We start from the raw sequence: 23,322 nt of genomic DNA, 5'->3' as shown, positions 1-23,322 counted from the left end.
ATGGCAAAAAATAACATATATAAAAAAATAATAAATTTAAAAGCACACTACAACAATCACTTGTAGAACAGATTTCAGAGTTTGGCATGGATTACAATTCCATGATTTTAGGTTTTTACTTCTAGCTGCCCCAAGACTAAAAGAAATATCCATATAATGATTCAGCAATTATACTCATTGGTTAAATCCTATTTTCTCTGTTATATCTCCCACCTTCTCCTTTGATCTTTCTCCCAAACTTTAGGGGTATTTGGACTATGTCAATTCTCACTTTTTCATGTTGGAAAGAACTGATGATAATATGGGCTGCAGGGATGGAACTAGTTGATGTTCTGGAGAGGATGGCCCCTCTGGATTTCAGGATTTATCTGGCCTAAGAACCCAATAGGAGGTTGTAGGATTCTGGAAAGTAACCATAGTGCATGGAATCTTTGCAGAATCTCAGATAAAGTCCTAGGTGTTCTTTAGGGTTGGCAGGAATGGTTTTGGTTGAGGTTTGGCAAACTACGATAAGTAGCAATGTCTAGCTGAAGCTTGCATTAGAGTGGCCTCCAAAGTAGCCTCTCAACTCTATTTGAACTCTCTCAACTATTGATACCTTATTTGTTACACTTCTTTCCCCGTTCATGATCAGGAAGGCATTGTCAAGTCCACGGTGCCAGGGCCCAGGCTTATCTCTGAGAGTCATGTTCCATACTACCAAGGAGAGTTTGATCCCTGTGTATCATGTCCCGTGTAGGGGGAGGGTAATGATTTCACTTGCAGAGATGGGCCCAGAGAGAAAGAGGCCACATCTGAGCAAAAAAAACAGGTTTTCTGGAAGTAACTCTTATGCATAATCATAAGTAGGCTAAGCTTCTCCATTACATAAATAAGCTTCATAAGAGCAAGGCTCAAGATCAAGGGCTTGGCCTATTGACTTGAATCCTACCATTTATAAATCTGTTTAATTCAGTATCCATATAGCTCTTGCAACCCTTTAACCATTTTCCAGACTTTTGAGGAAGATGGCTCTGCCAGTTTCACTAGATGTTAAAAGATTCTCTGGGTAACAGTACCCTGAAGTATCTTATCCTCTCATCTTGGTCAAAATTATATAAAAATCACTTTAATAAAAGTACATAAGGGGTGGGCCATGGTGGCTCAGTGGCAGAGTTCCTGCCTGCCATGCCGGAATCCTGGGTTCGATTTACAGTGCCTGCCCATGTTAAAAAAAAAAGTACATAAGGCTGCTCTGGCAGAGTTACTCACGGAGTAGACAGGCAGTGAAGGCACTGTGACATTGGCTCTGACCAGCAGCTCCGGGGCAGAGAGTCCTAGGCAGATACCACCATGATCTCCATCAATTGCTTTAATATCCATTACTTTTTCCCTGAATTTGTCCATTTCATGTAAGTGGTCTAGTTTGTTGACATGTAGTTGTTCATAGTATCCTCTTATGGTTTCTTTTATTTCTTCAGGATCTGTGGTAATGTACCCCTTCTCATTTCTGATTTTGTTTATTTGCGTCCTCTCTCTTTTTTCTTCATCAGTCTTGCTAGTGGCCCATCAATTTTACTGATTTTCTCAAAGAACCAACTTTTGGTTTTATGGATTCATTCTATTGTTCTTTTGTTCTCCCATTCACTTAACCCTGCTTTAAACTTTATTTCTCTTCTTCTGTTTGCTTTGGGGTTAGTTTGTTGTTCTTTCTCAAGTTCCTGCAAGTGGGCAGTTAAGTCTCAATTTTGCTCTTTCTTGTTTATTAATATAGGAATTTAGGGCAATAAATTTCCCTCTCAGTACAGCCTTTGCTGCATCCCATAAGTTCCGATATGTTGTACTCTTGTTTTCACTCATCTCCAGATAGCTACTGATTTCTCTAGCAATTTCTTCTTTGATCCACTGATTGTTTAAGAGTGTGTTATTTAATCTCCATATATTTGTGAAAGTTCTCATTCTTTGCTGGTTATTGATATCCAGCTTCATTCTATTGTGGTCAGAGAAACGGTTTGAATAATTTCAATGTTTTAAAATTTGTGAAGACCTGATTTGTGCCCCAGCATGTGATCTATCCTGGAGAATGTTCCATGAGCACTAAAGAAGAAGGTATATCCTGGTGTTTTGGGGTATAATGACCTATATATGTCTGTTAGGTCTAATTCATTTATTAAGTTGTTTAATTTTTCTATTTCCTTGTTGATCTTCTGTCTGGTTGTTCTATCTACAGGGGAGAGTGGTATATTGAAGTCTCCTAGTATTATTGTTGAAACATCTATCACTCCCTGCAGTTTTGCCAATGTCTGTCTCATGTACTTTGGAGCTCCTTGATTGGGAGCATAAATATTTATGAGCATAAATATTTATGATTGTTATTTCCTCTTGGTCAATTGTCCCTTTTATTAATATATAGTGTCCTTTGTTGTCTCTTATGTCTTTACATTTAAAGTTTAATTTTGCCTGATATTAGTATAGCTGGTCCTTCTTTCTTTTGGTTACAACTTATGTGGAACATCTTTTTCCATCATTTCACTCTCAATCTATTGTGTCAAAGATGAGTTTCTTGTAAGCAGCATATAGCTGGATTATATTTCTTACCAATTATATTTCTTACCAGTTCTGCCAATCTGTATTTTTAATTGATAAGTTAAGTCCATTAAAATTCAAAGTCATTACTGAAAAGGCATTTCTTGAATCAACCATTTTATCTTTTGGATTTTATTTGTCCAATCTATATATTCTTTTCCCTCACTTATTATCCTTTGAGTTACCCTTACTGGTACTCTTCAATTCTGTGCCCTCCTCCAGACCTCCCTCTTCTGTATTTTTTTTTTTCAGCCATCAGAACTCCCTTTAGTATTTCATGTAGGGCTGGTCTCTTGTTGACAAATTCTTTCAGGATTTGCTTTGTCTGTGAAAATTTTAATCTCTCCCTCAGTTTTCAAGGACAATTTGGCTGGGTACAGAATTCTTGGCTGGAAGTATTTCTCTTTCAAGATCTTAAATATTTCATACCACTGCCTTCTCGCCTCCATGGTGCCAGTTGAGTAGTCTGAACTCAGTCTTATGTGGTTTCCCCTGTATGTAGCAGATTGTTTTTCTCTTGCCGCTTTCAGGATTTTCTGCTTCTCTTCAACATTTGACAGACTGATTAGTATGTGTCTTGAGGAAGGTCTATTTGGATTTGTCCTATTTGGAGTTCACTGGGCTTCTTTGACTTGTATATTTATGTCTTTTATAAGGGTTGAGAAGTTTCCCCCCACTACATCCTCCCCTAATCTTCCTAGCCCTTTACTCTTCTCTTCTCTTTCTGGGACACCAATGATTCTTATATTGATACACTTTGTTTTGTCCATCATTTCCTTGACATCCAATTCAAATTTTTCCATCTTTTCTTTTTGCCATTTTCTGTTTTGAGTGTTCAAAATTAGATGTCCTGACCTCTAGTTCACTTATTCTTTCTTCTGGCTCTTCAAATCTGTTGTTTGTGTTTCTAGGATGTTTATTTGGTCTACAGCATCTTTAATTTCTGTGATATCTGCCATTTTTCTATTGATTCTTTCAAATTCCTCTTTATGCTCTTCTGGTGTCTTCTTGATCACCTTTATGTTATTAGCCATCCCACTTATTTTATTAGTAGAGTTATACAAACATCTTTATTAGTTGCTCCAACGTCTGTGTCTCCTCTGGTCTTTTAATTTGGTTGTTAGGTTGGGCTATATGTGTCTACATCATGATATGTGTGTGATCTTCTGTTGTCTTCATGGCATGTGAATATTTTGATTGCTTTACTTTGGAAGTTGATTTCCTTCAGTAGTCTAAAGCCTTCTATCTGTGGGATGGATGTGGAGCACCATGCTGGGTGTGGGGCAGGGCACAACAATGCAGTGATACATTGCAGCACAGGTATAGGCATGGGTTGAGGATGCTGTGCTGGTGCCCAGCGGCAGGGAAGCATGTATGTCCAGTGGCAGGGAAGGATGTGGCTGTGTGGGTGCATGACTCTAGGGGAGAGGCCGTGGTGTGCGCTGGTGTAGGGCATGGGGCCTTTTGGGCACATGCACAGAGTTAGGGCAGCAGGTCGGTGTTACTCCTATATGGGCTGGGGGTGGATGTGGCCTAGCTGCACAGGTCAGTGCTTTCCCAGTGCTGGGGGGTGTGACTGGGGATTGTGTGCTTGTGCAGATCTGGGAGTGCCATAAAGTGATGTACCCATGTGCAGATTTCGGGGGCAGGGGGCTGTGAGACTGTACAGGCAGGGAACAGGTATGGCCTGGGTATGGAGGTAAGCACCCACAGGCTTTATGCACTGGCAACTGCCTCCAGGGGCAGGGACTGGGAGGTAGGGCTTGGGAGGGGCCAGGCAAGACTGCCCTTGCACAGGAGAGGTGGGTTGGGCTGAGGCAGGCGTGCGTGCTATTGGGGTGGGTCTGCACATGAGGAGTTGGCAGGTGGGGGCTCTTGGAATGCAGGAGTGGAGGTGGGTGAAGGGGCTCAGGTGTCTGGGATTTGGGGTATGGGATCAGTTGCGGGTCACGGGGCTGTGCTTGTGAGGGTAGCGTGTTCAAGGAACACAGCTTGGCTTACTTTCCTAGTCCCCGTCTCCCCCTCGGTACACTCCTGAGGGCTCTGGGCTTCTGCGTTAGGCTGTTTGCACCAGCCGGACAGTCTCCAGTTCTCTGATTCTCAGTTCCTCAGCTTTTGCAACCAGAGCCATTCTATGTAGTGCAGGAGAATCTCCCAGGTCACTTACACCCTGCAATTGCCATCTCAGTCACCATTCCATCTCTTCTCTAGCTGTTCTTTGGAGCAGGTTTAACGTGATCTATACTGTTCCGCCATATTCCCAGAATTCTCCATTGCTTTTTTTTTTTTTTTTCACATGGATAGGTACCAGGAAACGGCATGGCAGGTGAGAACTCTGCCTGCTGAGCCACCATGGCCCGCCCTCTCCATTGCTTTTTTACTGATCTAAGTTTCCATTTGGTTTCAGTTTCCTTCTGCTTGAAGTACTTCTTTATAGTGTGAGTCTCTGGGTGCTGAATTTTTTCAGCTTTCGAATGTTTGTGTCTAGTATGAATTCTAGGTTGACAATTTTTTTCTTTTATTATTTAAAGATGTTGTTTCATTGTGTTCTTGCTTGCATTGCTTCTGATGAGAAATTTGATGTTCTTTATTTGTTCCTCTAGACCTAATATATCATTTTTAATAGATATTCTTTTTATCATTCTTTTTTAATCAATCATTATTATTAGCTTTGGTGTAGTTTTGTGTTTTTTATGTCTGGGATTTGGTAAGCATCTTAAATTTGTGGGTTTTTAGTTTTCATTAAGATTTGAATGTTTTCAAGCATTATTTCTTGAAATAATTATGCATTTTTCCTTCTTTTGGTGAGGATTCCAACTATTCACAAATGAAGTCACCTGAAGTCCCATAGTTCACTAATGTTCTTTTAATTCTTTTACTTTAAAACTCTTTTTAGGTTTTCTTTTCCTCTGTGTGTTTCATTTTGGATAGTCTATTCATATGCTTTCAAGTTCAATAATATTTTCTTGTGCAGTGTCTAATTTGATATCATATATTTTTCATCCTAGACATTACAGTTTTCACATCTAGAAGCTTGATTTGGGTCATTTCATATTTTTCATACCTCTATTTAACTTTCTGAAGGTGTGGGATACAATTGTAATAGCTATATTACTATGTCCTTTCCTTCTAAGTTTAATTTCTGTATTAGTGCTGGGTTTGTGTCAAATGATTGCTTAAACTGGTCATTGTAAGTTGTGTTTTCCTATCTCTCTGCATGATTGGTAATTTTTTATTGAATTTCAGTCACTACGAATTTTGGGGCTAGAGAGTTTTGTATTTCTACAAATATGCTGGAGCTCTCTACTCCAGGAAATAAAGTTCTTGGGGTAAATTTTAATTCTTTGAGGTCATGCTTTTATGATTTTTCAGGTAGGTCTGGAACAGTGCTCAGTCTAAGACTAATTATGCCACCTGGTGAAACAAGACTCTTCTGAGATCTTTACCCATTTTCCCATGAAGTAGAGCTTTCCAGTCTAGTTAGTAAGAACAGGCTCTATTCTCAGCCTTGTATGAGTGCTGGGCACTGTTCCATCTAATATTTTCAGTTGTTTTTTTCCCCTGACTCAGATAGTTTCTTAGCATGTATTGATCAGTAATTTGCTGAATGGTAGAGGAGGACCCTCTGATCTTTGCGGTTCTGTTTCTGAGTTACTCTTTCTTCTAGGTACTTGGTCCTATGAATTCTAGCTGCCTTGGTCTCCCCAGACTTTCAGCTTTATCCCCTCAACTCAGAATATGTGTCTGGCCCCACCTTAGTTCCCGTTTCTGGGCTGCAGCTTGAAAACTCAAGGCATTGAGCTGGGCAGTTTTAGTGCTCAATTTGTTTATTTCCTGTCTGCAAGGGATCACTCCTTTCTTGCCTGATGACTAGTACCTTAAAAACTTCTTTTCCATTCATTTTGTCTTTAGTTTTTTATTCAGTTGTCCAGACAAGGAGGTAATACGAATCCCTATTAATCAATGTGGGTCAGAAGTGGATGTCCACAACAACTTTATTAAGGGAAAAAAAATCGCTCTGAGTTTCTTGTACCTCATGAAAAACTAAATTACATTGCTAGATCTTAGCATCAGTGATGGAATTTCAGTACATTGCAAGATCCTAATGGGTAGGAATCATGTCACTATTTTTGAATAAACTCTTATTCAATGACCATTAGCATCTTTTATTTATGAACATTTAATAGACAGTATTTAGAGAAAGGGGATATTTGAGTATTTGATGCTCTCTGATTTTTATAATGAGCACAGTTCATTTGATTAGAGAAGGAACATAAAGAATGAAAATAGATATTCCCAAACCTCAAAACTTCTGGCAGCTTTTTTCCACAGAATGGTATGCAAGCAGCTTATTAATTCTGTTTTCAATCGTCTTCCAGTTTGATGACCTGAGGAAAACAAACAAACTCAAGCTCTAAAAACAGGTATCTAAATATTACATTAAAAAAAGAGTGCTAGCTATACACAGAACCTATAATGCTCAAGTAATGTCTACAAACACAAGCAGACTCAGACAGGTTTCACAATCAATTTTAGGTTTACTAGCAAAATTGATCATATAATACAATCATAGTTTGCTAGGTACACAGTAATTCTCCCATCAATCTGTGATACCTTCCCAGCCTAGTTTCTTTTTACCTTATATTCCATGGTCCAAATTTGATCATCATCTTGTGCCTTAATAATCTTATTGTACATGAGCAGACAGCAATGTCAGAAGTCATTAATAAGAAGTATTTGAACAGTTATGTACTAAGTAGATGAGACCAAGTTCACAAGAAAGGCCAATTATATCTTAAAGCCTTTGTAAAATACTTTAAGGCCATGATTATATATAAATATTATTACTTTAAATTGTATCTCATGTCTGATTGTTTCTGGTCTAGACATTTACAGAGTTCAAATACATTAGCACATTAAGGTAAAGCTTACACTATAATAGCATTCTAATTGAAGACAGAATTCTATAAACCCTCACTTCTCTTCCAGCCCTTTAGCATTAAGCCCTCAACTTCCACAAAAGTCTCAATTATAACTTGGAGAGCCTCTGACCTCCTAGCCCAGTCAGCAAATGTAATTCATACCATGACTTGGTTAAAAATACTCACATGAGAGTACAAACCTACTTAAAATACTACAATACTTAGAGAATATAAAAGAACATGTAATGCTTTATCACAATAAAACTTTGGCTAATTGGAATCTTAGGAAAATGAGTATTGTGGATAACCAAGTTTTGTAGTTAGTTGACAGTTTATTTTCTTTAAACATAAAACATTATTACAAAAAAATTAAAAATAATTTTATGAAACTCCTTTATTTTCCTAACACTTAAATATACTTTCTAGATTTCTTAAGCATAATTTAACCTTTTCTTGATCATTAAAGCTCAACAACACTAGCAGCTATTGTATGATTAATATATCACTGTGGTGCCTTTGGGAGCTGTTTAGAGTATAGTACAGGATGTTTTCATCTATATTGAATGACCACAGATAGCTGTATATATTTAAAATATTTGGATATGTTTGGTAAAATTTATGGAGTTTTTTCCTTCTTGTGGTCAAGTTATCTGTATATTACCCTTTAGAGGTTCTTGCTATATGTAATATACTACCATTAAAATATTAAGGGTTAGAAAATCAAATAGACAAGCTTATCAAAATTATGTCTAAAAATAACATACTGTTAGTGAGGACATATTCTTAGTGAGCGTCTGGAGGGAGAGTGGTCATCAATAAAATATAATTCATAGAATGTAGACTTCAAAAGGCTCTTCGAGATAATCTAAGTCAAATTATTTCCCTTTAGAAAAATAATCACTTTTTAAAAATAAAAACATGATACCTATTTACTGTAAACATTTAAGCCATACAATTTTATATAAAGAAAAAAGAAATAAACTACTTACAATACCACCACTCAGAACAAACCGCATTGTTAACATTTAGTGACTATCATTTCAACGATATCTCTATATATGTGTAGAGCTGGAAGGATAAATTGTGGGAGATAATTTTCTAAAAAGGGATTATATTATCTGTGTTCTTCAGGATTTAGGGGTTACTCTTAGAGAAAGAGTGTTAGAGGAAGGCTTAGCAAAGTTGGCTCTACATCTGTGCCTTAGCTAGAGCAACTCTAATCTATTGTTATTTGGAGTGGAGTTCATGTAGGGTTGTTTCACAAAAAGATTTTGCTACTAAAAAGAAGTTCGATCACCAAAACCTTAGTTTTACCATCCTCATTTTACTGTTGAAAAAAACAAGATCCAGAGATACTGTTGGCTTACCCAAAAGCACACAGTTTGAGATCAAATTAGGGACCTGAAATTAGGCCTCTAACGTCACTATTTTGTGTTACACACGAGTTTTAAGCAAAGAGAGTTAAATGCTATTGTTGATGTTCTGATTTTCTTACTTAGTTTCTCATTTAACATTGCCAAATTTGTGGATTCTGGGCAGGTGAGGCATTATAATCAGAGGCCACTGGGGCAGGGGTGTGTGTGTGCAAGGGTAGTTCAGTGGTAGAATTCTCACCTGCAACGTAGGAGACCCATGTTTGATTCTCAGCACCCCCCACCCCCAAATTCAACAAACGGTGCTGCAATAACAGGAAAGTCACATGGAAAAAGAATGAAATGTGATCCCCACCATACAGCATAAAAAAAAAAAGACCATTAAGGAGAAAAAATAGGAAGGGGGGGGAAGGAAAAATAAGCTGATCTGAGGATTTTACTGCTGTTTTCACATCCTCCTTAGAATTAGATGCAGATTAACACCTTTTAAAAATACTTGCAGAAATCCTACTGACCTACAATGATATCCTCAATTATCTCCTTGGCAAGAAGTTCTTCCTTCCGTTGTAAAAGCATGTCACTGTGGAGCAATAGTGCTTTTCCAATATTTTCTGATGACTTAAAATGTTCACAGATAATCTTCAGGAAGTAAAAACCAACAGATTCTCTATTAAATAAAACACAATTGTAAGTGCTGTGAATAGAAAAGCTGTTTTCTTGGTCACTGGGATTAAAGTTTGAGTATGAGCAAACAAACCAGATAAAAGTATATCTGAGGTAGGGTAGTATCATTAAGTTTCTAAACAAGCCTATTTGTCTACAATAAATCATCTAATTTCATTTCAGTTTAATATATCAAGCCTAAACATTCCTTTTAGGAAGAATGTATAATTAATAATCTCTTATCTAATATCTAATTTATTGCTTTTTCTCCAGAATCAATGCCAGCTTTAAAAAATTAATAACTGTCTTCCAGTAAAGTTATATGAGCTGATATTAGAAATTTACCAGATCCCTCTGCCAAGAACACTTTATTTATTTATATTTGATTACCCAAACAATGTACCAGTACGTTCTGATTATTTTTAAATGCAAACAGTAAAATTAACACTGACATTTCCCTTGATCTTATATCCCATCCTAGAGCCCTTCTCAAAAGTGGCCACTTCTGAGTTTCATGACTACGTTTTTCAGTCCCTTCTCTCTGCATTTATATATGTATATTTGTACAGACAGAAACATGATTTTAAAAATAAATTACATATGGTATATAAGTTGCTTCTTTTTTTATTCTCATGTCCTCTACTTACAATTTTTTTTAATTGTATAGCATAACATATATAAAAAGCAAAGAAATAAAAAAGCAATAGTTATCAAAGCACTCTTCAACAAGTGGTTGCAGGACAGATCCTAGAGTTTGTCACAGGTTACCATACGATCCTCTCATATTTTTCCTTCTAGCTGCTCCAGAATATAGGAGGCTCGAGGGCTTAAATACTTTTTTATCATTACAATGGACTCTTTTTCCTTCTTTTTTTTCTGTGAACAATAACATATATACAAAAAAGCTATAAATCTCCAAGCACAGAACCACAATTTGTTGTAGAACATATTTCAGATTTTGACATGGGTTACAATTTCACAATTTAATGTTTTTACTTCTAACTGCTCTAAAATACTGGAGACTAAAAGAGGTATCAATTTAATGATTCAGCATTCATATTAATTTGCTAAATCCTTTCTTCTCTGTATAACTCCACCATCATCTTTTATCGTTCCATATCTCTCATTGGAGTTGTTTGGGCTATGGCAATTCTAAATTTTTGATATTGGAACGGTCTGTCACTAATATGGGGTAGGGAGATGGCACTATCTGATATTCTGGAGAGGCTGGGCTAGGTTTCAGGATTTATCTGGACCAGGGACCCATGTCCCTGGTCCAGGGACCCTATCTTCTATGTATAATTCCACCATCATCTTTGGTCTTTCCATACTTCTCACTGGGGCTGTTTGGGTTATGGCAATTCTAAATTTTTGATATTGGAAGGATCTGTCATTAATGTGGGGTAGGGACACGGAACTATCTGATGTTCTGGAGAGGCTGAGCTAGGTGTCAGGACTTATCTGGACCAGGGACCCATCTGGAGGTTGTAGGTTTCTGGAAAGTTACTCTAGTGCCTGGAACCCTTGTGGAATTTTATAAATTGCCCTAGGTGTTCTTTAGGATTGGCTGGAATGGTCCTGGTTGGGGGTTGTCAGGTTTTGATAAGTATCAAGGTCTACTAAGAGCAACCTGTAGAGTAGCCTCTCGACTCTTAGAACTCTCTCTGCCACTGATACTTTATTAATTAGGCTTCTTTTCCCCCATTTGGTCAGGATGTAATTATTGATCCCACGGTTCCAGGTCTGGATTCATCTCTGAGAAGTTGCTTCTTTTTTAAACTCAGCAACATGTGTTAGAAATCATTACATATAGATCTACCTTATTCTTTTTAACTGACACATAATATTCCAAAGGGTGGAGATACTATAATTTTCTTAACTGTTCCTCTATTAATGATATTCAAGTTATTTTTAATGTTCACTATTACAACATGCAACGCTTCAGTAACATGCCTGTAAACCTGTGAATTATGACATGCTCATACTAATGCTGAGTATGAGTACTTTAAATTTTGATACTGCCAAATTTCTCCTCCAAAATAGTGGTACCTATTTAAATTTCTACCACCAGCAATATACAAAGTGAAACTTCAGTTTTTGCCCATTTGATGCTCAAACATCTTGAATCAGAAGCCTTTGCCTACAGTTCTGTTTCATTCATTCATATTTACCATCCCTTTTCTTCCCCTAGTATTCACTTTCATCCTTAAAAAAAGAAGAAAAAGCCTATCAAGGTATAAAAAAACAACTATATATATATATATATGTGTATGAATATATACATGTGTTTTTTTAAATCATTTCACACAGATTTATTTTATCCAGTAATCTATATGAAAAGAAAACTCAAGTGGAAAATTTGACATGGCCTTTCTGTCAGGCACAGAAAAATAAGCAGAAACCAATAAAATTAATCTGCCACCATGAATAACCCCAAATTTTCTTCCAACAATACAAACATGGAATATTTAGTAGTATATGATATTGCTCTTAAAAGTAAGAGAATATTTTCTCTGCTTTCAAGAAATCTTATACCATCATAAGGAGAGTTAGTAATGAAAGGTTACAAATATTAACTGAGTATATGCTCTGTGCTAGGTGTTGTGCTAAGCATCATACACACATTATTTAATTTTTATACTAACACCAGAAAGTGAGTTGCATCATTCTAATTTTTCAGTTGAATCTCAGAGAGAACATAAAGCACATAAAACAGATTCAAGGTCAAGAAATAAAAGTTGCATATATGAGTAGGACCCAGGTTTGTCTGATCCCCAAATTTTCTCCACTATTTTCTGCTGACTTTCTGAGATAGTGATTTCAGGGTAACAACAACAAAATGGTGACAGATGTGACACCAAATGTGCTGATTTGAAAGCGTTGGGTACCCCCCATAAATCATCTTCTTTAATCCTGATTCGATATTGTAGGGTGGAAACCCCTTTGACTAGATTATCTCCATGGAGATGTGATACTCCCAGGTGTGGATGTGGCTTTGTGATTAGATTATCTCCATGAAGATAGGGTGTGCCCAATTGCAGGCGTGGCTTTTGATTAGATGGAGATGTGACTCCACCCATTCAAGGTGGGTCTTGTTTAGTTTACTGGAATTCTTTAAAAGAGGAAACATTTTGAAGAAATTTTAGATGCAGATGCTTACAGAACAGCTGCTTCATAGCTGACAGAGTCAACACAAGACCCAGACGTTAGGAGACACAGGGCCCAGCAGACATTGCCATGTGCCTTTCAATGAGAGGTTAAGCAAGCCAGTACCCAGAGTTGTGTCCTGGGGTAACTAAGGGAAGGCCTACAGATGCCACATGAGGAAGCCTCACTGGAAATAGAGCTGAAAGCAATGGTGCCCAGGAGCAAGGGACTAGCAGATGCCAGTCACACGCCTTCCTAGCTGACAGAGGTGTTCCAGATGGCATCAACCTTTCTTGAGTGAAGATAACCTCTTGTTGGTGCCTTAATTTGGACATTTTCTCAGCACTAGAACTGTAAACATGCAACTTAATAAATTCCTCTTTTAAAAGCTGTTCCATTTCTGGTGTATTGCATTCCGGCAGCTTAGCAAACTAATACACCAAGCAAAATGATTCAAATTACCATTAAGTGTTTTCATTAATTCAAGTTAACTATACATCACTTTTAATTCACTTCTCCTCTTCCTATACCAGATCTGCTTAAATGGCAAAAATGAAAAAAAAAGGTGCTGACAATTACAATCTAGTAAAGTTGTGTGAACTGCTATCAGGAATATGCCACCATATTTCCTTTGCCCAAGTAATAAATTTCATATTTAGACTAATAATACATTATTAGTCACGTATACACTCAAGATAGCATCTTCTCTCCTAATTTCAAGCTTATCTATTTATAAAATTTTAGTCGCAAGATGAAAAACCAGGGCATATACTTTTCTTTTTTTCCCATTGATTTTAAGAAATTGTTGATGAATGTTATATACCATAAAATCTCTTCTATGCTTCTCTAGGAAAAATTGTCACAAATTCTGGGATATTAGAAATAATTAATAAATTATTAAATTACTATTATTTGTAACACATTAAATGACTATTAACATGCATACTGTAAACTTCTACTTCCAGAAAACTGGAGTAGATACACTAAGTACAGCTAAAACTCTTGACATTATATATAAAACAAGCATAGGAAGACTCTAAGAGGTGAAGAAAAGAAGATTAACTAGGGACCTAGGAACCCAAGGAATGACATGATGATGAATCCCTGGTTTTTCCTTCTGCTTATATTCCAAACTGGGTGCCTAGAATCAGAAAGCACCAATGAGTGCAGAGAACAAAAGTTTCAATAAGAGCATGCCCTTTATAGCCAAAAGGCTGGGAAAGGGGAAGTCTAAAATGACTGCAATAGATGGACAATAACAGTTTGGTTCCAGTGAAACACCACAGAGAAAACTGGGGCCCTATTCCCATCCCTGTCAGGAAAAAACTGAGTAGAGTTTAGACTTCTATTTTAACTGGGTTGTAATGAGGCACCCTAACAACCTCACCAGGGTGTTATTAAAAAAGACCACATGGGGATTCAGAACTTTCATCACTGCCAGGTGGTAAAGAAGTCTCTCACCCCATGCGCATGGTGACAGAGGAGACAATATGGTGAACCTGGGATTCCAATCCCACCTGGTGGTAATGAGTTGCCTTTCCTCTTCTGTGGTGGTTTGGAGCAGTATGTCCCTAGAAAAGTATGATCTTAAAGTCAGTCATTCCTGTGGGTGTGGACCCATTGTAAGCAGAATCTTTCGGTGAGTCTAATTAAGTTAAGGTGTGGGTTTGGAGATGCTCAGAGCCCAGCAGACATCACCATGAGATGTTAAGCAAGCTAGAACCTGGAGAGAGCCAAGGGAAGCCTAGAGATGGAAGTCAGCTCTCGAGAAGAAAAGTAGGGAACCCCCACAGAAATGGTCTGAATGCAATGGAGCCCAGGAGCAAAGGACTAGCAGATGTTAGCCATGTGACTACCCAGCTGACAAAGGTGTTCCTGACCCACTGGCCTTTCTTGAGTGAAGGTAAACTCTTGTTGGTGCCTTAATTTAGACATTTCTATAGACTTACAACTGTAAACTTATAACTAATTAAATCCCCCCTTTAAAAACAGTTCTAGTTGGTATATTGCATTCTGGCAGCATGCAAAGTAACACAAGGTGTGACTAACCTCATTCAGGATGGGTCTTAGTTCTTACTGGAGTCCTCTACAAGAGAATGAAATTCAGACAAAGAGAGAGAAATTCATGTAAGCAGGAAGGTGAAGGCATCATAACCTAAAACAGAAGAGAGCGACCAAGGGATGCCAACATGTGTGTTGCCATGTGATAGAGGAGTCCAGGATAAACAGAGAAATCCAGGAATGCCGGCAGCCAGTCTTCAGGAAGAAGGCATTGTCTAGATGATGCCTTGATTTGGACATTGTCAAAGCCTAAGAACTATAAGCATGTAAGCTCATAAATTCCCATGGTTAAAAGCCAAACCATTTTATGGTATCTGCTTTTGGCAGCCTAGCAAACTAGAACATTTCCCAAGCTGACACAGTGTTGGAGGTGGTCAACTGCAGAGACAGGACTTTCACCAACATCTAATGGCAAAGAGGTGACCCACAAGCAATGTCAGTGGGGATCACATGCAGCTGTAACAAGGAATGTTTGCTCCTCCAAGCCAAGTGGTATCAGTGAAGGTTTAGTGGGGAGTAAAAATTCCCCTCCCCCCACTCAGTAGTAAATAGGATGTTCCCTTTCTCCAGGTGTCAATGAAAGGCAAATGGAAAATCTAGAATTCCATCCTACCTAGCATTAACATTGTGGTGATCCTGTTTCCCCTACTAGGTCAATGTCAGAGAAGGTCAGCTAAACCAGGTTTGACTAAGGTCCAAAATCTGCAAAATGACATTCAAAATGTTCAGGTTTCAATAAAAAATTACTCACTATACTAGGACAAAGACAAAATTATCTCAGAAGGATTTTACAACAGTGATCATAAAATAGTTTCAAGGAGCAAAAAAGAACATTCTAGAAACAAATGAAAAGTAGAAAAGCATCAGCAAAGAAACAGAATCAGAAAAGAAACAGAAGATACAGCAAAGTACCAAAGGGATATTTTAGAACTAAAAAATACAATATGTAGGTTGATAATGACTTCCAAAGATATGTCCATATCTTCTAATCACCAGAATCTGTACTTGTTACCTTATTTGGGAGAAAAAGTCTTTTCAGATTGAATTAAGATAAGGATTTTAAGATAAAGTATTATCTAGGATTACCTATACGCCATAAGACTCCTTGTAAGAGAGAGGCAGAGGGATGTTATGCAGACACTAGAGGAAGAGGCAATGTGAACACAGAAGCAGAGACTAGAATTATGCAGCTGCAAGTCAAGGAATTATGGTACCCACCAGAAGCCAGAAAAGGCAAGGAATGCATTCTTCCTGAGAGCCTTCTGAGGGAGTGTGGCTCTGTCAACAACATGTTTACAGAATTCTAGCCTCGAGAACTTTGATAGAATAAATTTGTACTGTAAAGCCACTGAGCTCATGGAAGCTTTTTATAACACACAGGAAATGAAATATACAAAAAAGCAAACTTTTAAAAAACTCAATAGATGGTCTCAACAGCAGAATGGAGAGGACAGAGGAAAGAATCAGGGAAGATAAAACATAATAGAATAGAAATTAGAGAAAAGGAAATAGAATAGAAATAACTCAATCTGAACAATGAGAGAAAATAGATTTCAAAACAAAACAAAACATAACAAAACTGAATGGAGCTTTAAGAGACCTCTTGGATGATAATAAAAAAATTAAACCTTTCCGTCATCACAATACTGGAAGGAGAGGAGAAAGAATGCACAAAGGGAAATTATTTTTAAAAAGTAACATCTGGAAACTTCCAAAATTCAGCAAAAATCATAAATTTGAAAATAAAAAATCTGAGCAAATTCCAAATAGAATAACTCCAAAGAAATTTCCCAAGACATATCATAGTCAAACTTCTAAAAGCTAAAACAAAACAAAAAAACTTTTAAAAGAACTGAGAGAGTAATGACACTTGCCCATAACAGTAATTTCCACTCAGAGGTATTTACTCACTTCATATAAAAACATATCCACCCAAAAACCTGCATGTGAATTTTTATTGTCTTTTTTCATAATCGTCCAAAATGGGAAAAACCAAAGATGAACTTCAACAGGTGAATGTAAAAACAAACTATAGTACATCCATAAAATGGAGTATTATTCACAATAAAAAAGAAACTAAGCCACAAGAAAACAGAAAGGAGATTGATTCAGAACCAAGAAGGCAGTGTAAGATGCTTGAGGGTTTCATTCCCTTAGAAACTTTGAGTACCTAACAGAATGTGGCATGGTCATCTTCCTCAAAATTCCAGAAAACAATTAAAAGGTTACAGTAACTATGTAAGTGCTGGATCAAGAAAAGGTGACTTAAAAAAATGGTAGAAATGAGTGAAATAATCAAAATGGTGATGTAAGACACCCCCTGGAAAATTCTCTCCTCAGAATCAACAAATAAAAGGGCAAATCCAAATTACTTAGAACTATAGAGAATGATAGAGACTGGAAAAGTAATCCATAAGTGGCCACAAGTGTTGGATCAAGGAAAAAGTTATTTCTCCAAGGTCAAGTAGGAGATTATTATTCCGGAATCTCTGGTTCAGACCCTTCCCCCTCCCTCAGTTCCATACACTTTGGAAACTGCACAAAGACAGCACGGTCTGGATCCCTCCTGCTAAGGATGTAGACCACACAGTCACTCCCAGAAACGAATTAGACCCCTGTGAAATTCCAGGCACAGGGATTTAAGTCTTCAGGGACCCAGGGTGGAACACAAGCAGCTGAGAAATAACACATAAAAGAGGATCCCCAGAGAAGTGAAAAAAGAAATGACCGTAGCTATAGAAAAACTGTTGGCAAGAGGTGGGCACATTCAATCCAGTCTGTGTTTCCTGGACCACCTAAATCTAAAACAGACCTTTCTGGACTGACTCACCTTTCTGTATTGACACCATCCAGGACTCCAGGGCAGGATACCAAAATGGAAGGAAAAAAAGAGGCAGAAAAGCCTCACAGGAAAAAAAAGGTGGCTGAGACTACTGCTATAAGACAGGATGGGTCTCAGAACTGAAAAGGGTAAAGAAAAAGGGACACTGAGTGGGAGAGAGAATTTAAACAAATCATGGAGCTATGGAGAAAATTCTGCACAAAAAACAAGCAGATTCCTGGAGAAGGAAGAGAAGAAAGGAATCTTTCCCTTGCAGGTGAAATATTTACACAAAAAGTGCAACATTAAAAATTGGACTTTATACCAGGGAATTACATGAAGAAGAGCTGAGAAAATCTGAAAAACAGTTAAATATGGGCTATGATAAAGATCTGGAATAAGTTGGAACAAACTTCAATGAAGAGCCTTAATAGAATGCCAGTCAAGAATAAAACCCTAGACAAGAGGGAAAAACTGGCATTCAGAGTTAACATATAAAAATAATCAGAGGGCGGTGCAATGGTGGCTCAGTGGCAGAATTCTCACCTGCCACACCAGAGACCCAGGATCGATTTCCAGAGCCTGCCCATGCCAACAACAACAAAAAAATTTTTTAAAAATCAGGAACCCAGACATCAGCAAAACATTATGAGCCATACTAAGAAACAGTAAGGTATGGCTCAATTGAGGGAAGAAACACAGAATTTGGAACTACTGAAAGAAATCTCCAAAAACAATTCCAGGAGATGTAGGAAAACACGGATACAGAGCTAAAGGATATTAAGAAGATAATGTGTAATAATAAGAAAGAATTTGAAAGTTTAAAAAGAAACAGAAATTGTGGGGATGAAAGGCACAATAATGGAGATTAAAAATATACTAGAGGCATACAGTGGTAGATCTGAAAATATAGAAGAATCAGTGAAACAGAAGGAAAGACAATCAAAATCTTATAGCTGGAAGAACAGAGAAAAGAACATAAAAAAATTGAGCAGTGCTTCAGATTTCTGTGCAGCATGAAGCATACAAACATATGCAGGATGGGTGGCCCAGAAGGAGAAGAGAAAAGGGGTAGAAAGAATATTTGAGGAAACAATGGCTGAAAATTTCCCAACTATCATGAAAAACATAAATACACATGTCCAAGAAGTTAAATGTACTCCAAACATACTAAACTCTAACAGATCTACTCTGAGACACATACTAATCAGAATGGCAAATGACAAAGATAAAGGGAGGATAATGGAAGCGGCAAGAGAAAAGTGACTCGTCACATACAAGGGACCCTCAATGAGACTAAGTATTGATTTCTCATCACAGAAAACATGCAGGAAAGAAGGCAATGGTGATATATTTAAGGTACTGCAAGCAAAAACTGCGAATCAAAAAATCTTTATCTGGCAAAAATGAGGGAGAGTTTAAAATATTCACAGATAAACAGAAACAGAAATTTCATTTAAAAACCTGCCTTCCAAGAATTACTAGAGGAAGTTGTATAGGTTGAAAGGAAAAGACAGGAGGGTACAGGCTTAGAGTAGTGCACAGAAATGCAGATCTTCAGGAAAGGTAAATAAAGGAGAAAATGCAAAACCAAATGGTACTGTATCCTCAATATACAACTCCACTCTTTAACTCCTATAAGAGTCAGAATACAATAAAACAAGAAAAAGCATATTTCCTGATAATACACATGCAAAATATAAAGAGCTAAGGTGAGGAAAAAAGAGCATAAAGAGGGGAAATAGAGGAATATGGCAACAATGTATATGCCAGTTTGGAGCTAAATTGATATCTTTTCAAATTACAAACTCTAGGGTAAGCCAAAAGAGAGCATTTGAAAAATATACAAAAACAGAAATGGGAAGGAAATCAGATTAATCACAAAAATCAACTATATAGAAAAAGGAAGTTGCAATAAAGAAAAAGTGAGGACTTCCAGGAAGATGGCCGACTAGAGCAGCTTGAGATTAGACCTGCTCCATGGAAAAGTTAGAGAAGGGACAGGAGGGCGACTGAGGCAGCAATTCAGGAGTGCGGCTGACCTGGGAGAGCCTTCTGTACCACATGTGGTAGCCCTGATTGCAGAGGCCAAGGAACTGACAGGGAGAAAGCTGGAGACTGGCACGGAGGTGTGGAGCCATGGAACCCATGGGACTGCACTGATGGGTACACGGGACTAGGAAGAAAGCCAGGCCAAGTTCCTTGGGTGTGCTACCCTGACTGGTGCAGACCCGTGACCGGTGACTCACCCCACACCTCATGCACCTGAACCCCCTCACCTGCTCCCATTCCCCATGATCCAGGCGCCCCCACCCGACAAGACCCTGTGCACATACCTGCCCCACACCCCCACCCCAAGTGCAGGCCAACCCACCTCTCCTACACCCCTCCCAAGAGTGCTCCTCTGTTCCCTGCAGGCTGTTAGCGCATAAAGGTTGTGGGCACTAACCTCCATACCTAGGCTACCTCAACTGCCCCCAACACCCCCTCCACGGCCCACAGTGTTGCATAGCCTCACCCAGCCCTCCCTGAGCTCAGTGCATCTGTTTAGGGCATGGGCACAGGCCCCCAATCACATCATTTAGCTCTGGGAACTGCACGTTACAGCAGTCCTAGAAGGGTGCATGTGCACAGTCCTCAGCCTTACTTCCCAGCTCTGAGAAAGTGCCGACCTGCATAGCTGGGTCGCATCTGCTCCCAATCCATGAAGGAGTAACGCCAATCTGCTGCCACAGCTCTATGCATGCTCACAAAGGGCCCTATGCCTTAGACCACCGCACACCAGGGTTTCGTCCCCCAGACCGGTGTACCCACACAGTTACGTCCTCCCTGGCTGTTGGGCGCCCATGTTCACAAGCACCAGCATATGATATCCCCAGCCTGTGACCTCACCTGCCCTGAAAGAAATCACTGTACTTAGTGTTTCACCCTGTGGAGGCTCCACCCTGTGCAAACACAAGGCCTTAGACTACTGAAAGAAATCAACTCCCAAAGTAAATCAATCAAGATATCTACGTGTAACGAAGAGAGCAGAAGATCACTAAGCATATCACAATGTAGACAGATATAGTCCTGTTAAATGACCAAATTAAAATACCTGAGGAGACACAGACGTTGCAACAACTAATCAAAGATGTTGCTACAACTCAACTTAATAAAATAAGCGGGATAGCTAATGACATAAAGGAGATCAGGAAGACAGTAGAGGAACACAGAGAGGAATTTGAAAGAATAAATAGAAAATTAGTGGAAATCACAGAGATGAAAGACTCTGTTGACCAAATAAAACACATACTAGAGGCACACAACACCACATTTGAAGAGATGGAAGAAAGAATAAGGGATATAGAGGACAGGATAATTGACTTCGAAGACGTAAAATAGCAAATGGCAAAACAGACGGAAAAAACTGAATGGGAACCCAGGTAAATGATAAACAAAACAAAGCACACAAATATAAGAATCTCTGGTGTCCCAGAAGAGAAGTGAGGAGTAAAGGACTAGAAAGAATAGTTGAGGATATAATGGGGGAAAACCTCCCAATCCTCATAAAGGACATAAATATACAAGTCAAAGAAACCCAAAGAACTCCAAACAGAATAAATCCAAATAGGCCTTCCCCAAGGCATATACTAATCAATCTGTCAAATGTTTAAGAGAAGCAGAAAATTCTGAAAAGCAGCAAGAGAAAAACAATCTACTACATACAAGGGAAATCAAATAAGACTGGGTTCAGACTACTTAACTAGCACCCTGGAGGCAAGAAGGCAGTGGTATGATATATTCAAGATCCTGAAAGAGAAAGACTTCCAGCCAAGAATTCTGTACCCAGCCAACTTGTCCTTTAAAATTGAGGGAGAGATTAAAGCTTTCACAGACAAAGAAGTACTGAAAGAATTTGTCAACAAGAGACTGGCCCTACAAGAAATACTAAAAGGAGTTCTGCCAGCTGACAAAAAAAAAAAAAAAAAAAAAGAGAGGTGCGGGAGGTCTGCAGGAGGGCACAGAATTGAAGAGTACCACTAAGGGTACTCTAAAGAATACAAAGAGAAAGTGGGAAAAGAATATATAGATCTGACAAATAAAATAAAAAAGATAAGATGGTAGAATCAAGAAACGTCTTTTCAGTAATAGATTTGAATGTTAACGGACTAAACTTACCAATTGTAAGATACAGATTGGCAGACTGCACTTCAAAAGACTTTGTCAAAAAGGTGAAGAGGTAGGCCACTCAATGGGAGAAAATATTTGGAAATCACATATCAGACAAAGGTTTGATTTCCTGTACATACAAAGAAATCATACAACTCAACAACAAAAGAACAAACAATCCAATTATAAAGCAGGCTAAAGATATGAACAGGCATTTTTCTGAAGAACATATACAGATGGCTCAAAAGCACCTGAAGAGATGCTTATTTTCATTGGGTATAAGGGAAATGCAGATCAAGACTACAATGAGGTACCACCTCACACCTATAAGAATGGCTGCTATTAAATAAACAGGAAACTATAAATGTTGGAGAGGATGTGGAGAAACTGGGACACTTAGGCCCTGCTGATGGGAGTGTACAATGGTGCAGCCACTATGGAAGACTGTTTGGTGGTTCCTTAGGAAACTAAATATCAAGCTGCCCTGTGACCCAGCAATAGCACTACTTGGTATATACCCAGAAGAGCTGAAAGCAATGACACAAACAGACATTTGCCCACTGATGTTCATAGCAGCATTATTCACAATCAGCAAAAGACGGAAACAAACCAAATGCCCATAAACAAATGAGTGGATCACCTAAATGTGGTATATACATACGATGGAATATTATGCAGTACTAAGACAAAATGATGTCCTGAAGCACATGACAAGATGGATGAGCCTTGAGGACATAATGCTGAGCGAAATTAGCCAGACACAAAAGGACAGACACTGTATGATTTCGCTTATATGACCAGCATAAAGGTATAATCAGAGACTTACAATACAGAATACAGGGGACTTAGAGATACATAGAAGATGGAGATGGGGTGAACCATTAGCTAATTAGGTTGAACTCCAATGTAAGGGAATAGATAGTAGCAAAGGTGAGGCTCTAGTGGGTCTAGAAGATGAACAAAATTGAAAGGATTTGTATAGACCTACGTGTCCCACTGATGCACACCAGAAATATGAATGAGTTCTTGTAAGAATTACTTCAAAGATATGATTCTTGTATAAACAGTGTTTAAATCCAGGGTACAGGGGAAGAACTGCTATTGCATGCTATGAGCTATGTTCAAAAGGAAACCATCAGCACCACCGCAGCAAAAGCAGAGGTAAATAATGGGGTGAGGGACAAGAGTTAAGAGGATTAGATCTCCTATTTGGTGAGGGTGTGTTTATTGGGTTTCTGTCTTTGGAGAACAATGAAATTACCCAAAATTGAGAATGTTGATGGACTGAGGACTTTGGGCCCTCTACATGAGACCCGATGAATGCAGGTGGCTGAAGGATGCAGTGACGGAGACGTAGAATAGTGAACGATGGTGTATACTTATGGACGAAGGCTGTGCTGCTAAAAAAAGGAACAATGTCATGAGGCATACAACGATGTGAATGAACATGTGGGACATTTGGTGAGACAAAATAAACCAGACACAAAAAAACAACAATGGTATGGTCATTTAGAAAATGCTTTCCTTTAGAAAATGCTTATAAGAAAACAGGGGCCTAGATTGTAAGCTTTTAGAGCAGACACATTAAGTCCAGAGTGGTGATTATTATTTTTGGATT

At 38.3% G+C, this 23,322-nt stretch overlaps 1 protein-coding gene across 3 annotated transcripts in view; it reads right to left on the bottom strand.

The window, feature by feature from the left end:
• Nucleotides 1–23,322, bottom strand: part of TEX11 (testis expressed 11) — a 483,245-nt gene that overhangs the window by 205,557 nt on the left and 254,366 nt on the right. For all 3 annotated transcript variants that reach the window (XM_077147058.1, XM_077147060.1, XM_077147059.1), the window contains exons 14-15: nt 9,376–9,527; nt 6,868–6,953 (exon numbers count right to left, since the gene is read on the bottom strand). In XM_077147058.1, coding sequence (XP_077003173.1) covers nt 6,868–6,953; nt 9,376–9,527 — 238 coding nt within the window. The remainder of the gene's footprint in view (nt 1–6,867; nt 6,954–9,375; nt 9,528–23,322) is intronic.

Source organism: Tamandua tetradactyla, chromosome X, assembly GCF_023851605.1.
Source record: "Tamandua tetradactyla isolate mTamTet1 chromosome X, mTamTet1.pri, whole genome shotgun sequence".
Lineage (NCBI taxonomy): Eukaryota > Metazoa > Chordata > Mammalia > Pilosa > Myrmecophagidae > Tamandua > Tamandua tetradactyla.
Note: the sequence above shows the minus strand (reverse complement) of the source record. Positions and strands in the feature narration are given on the sequence as shown.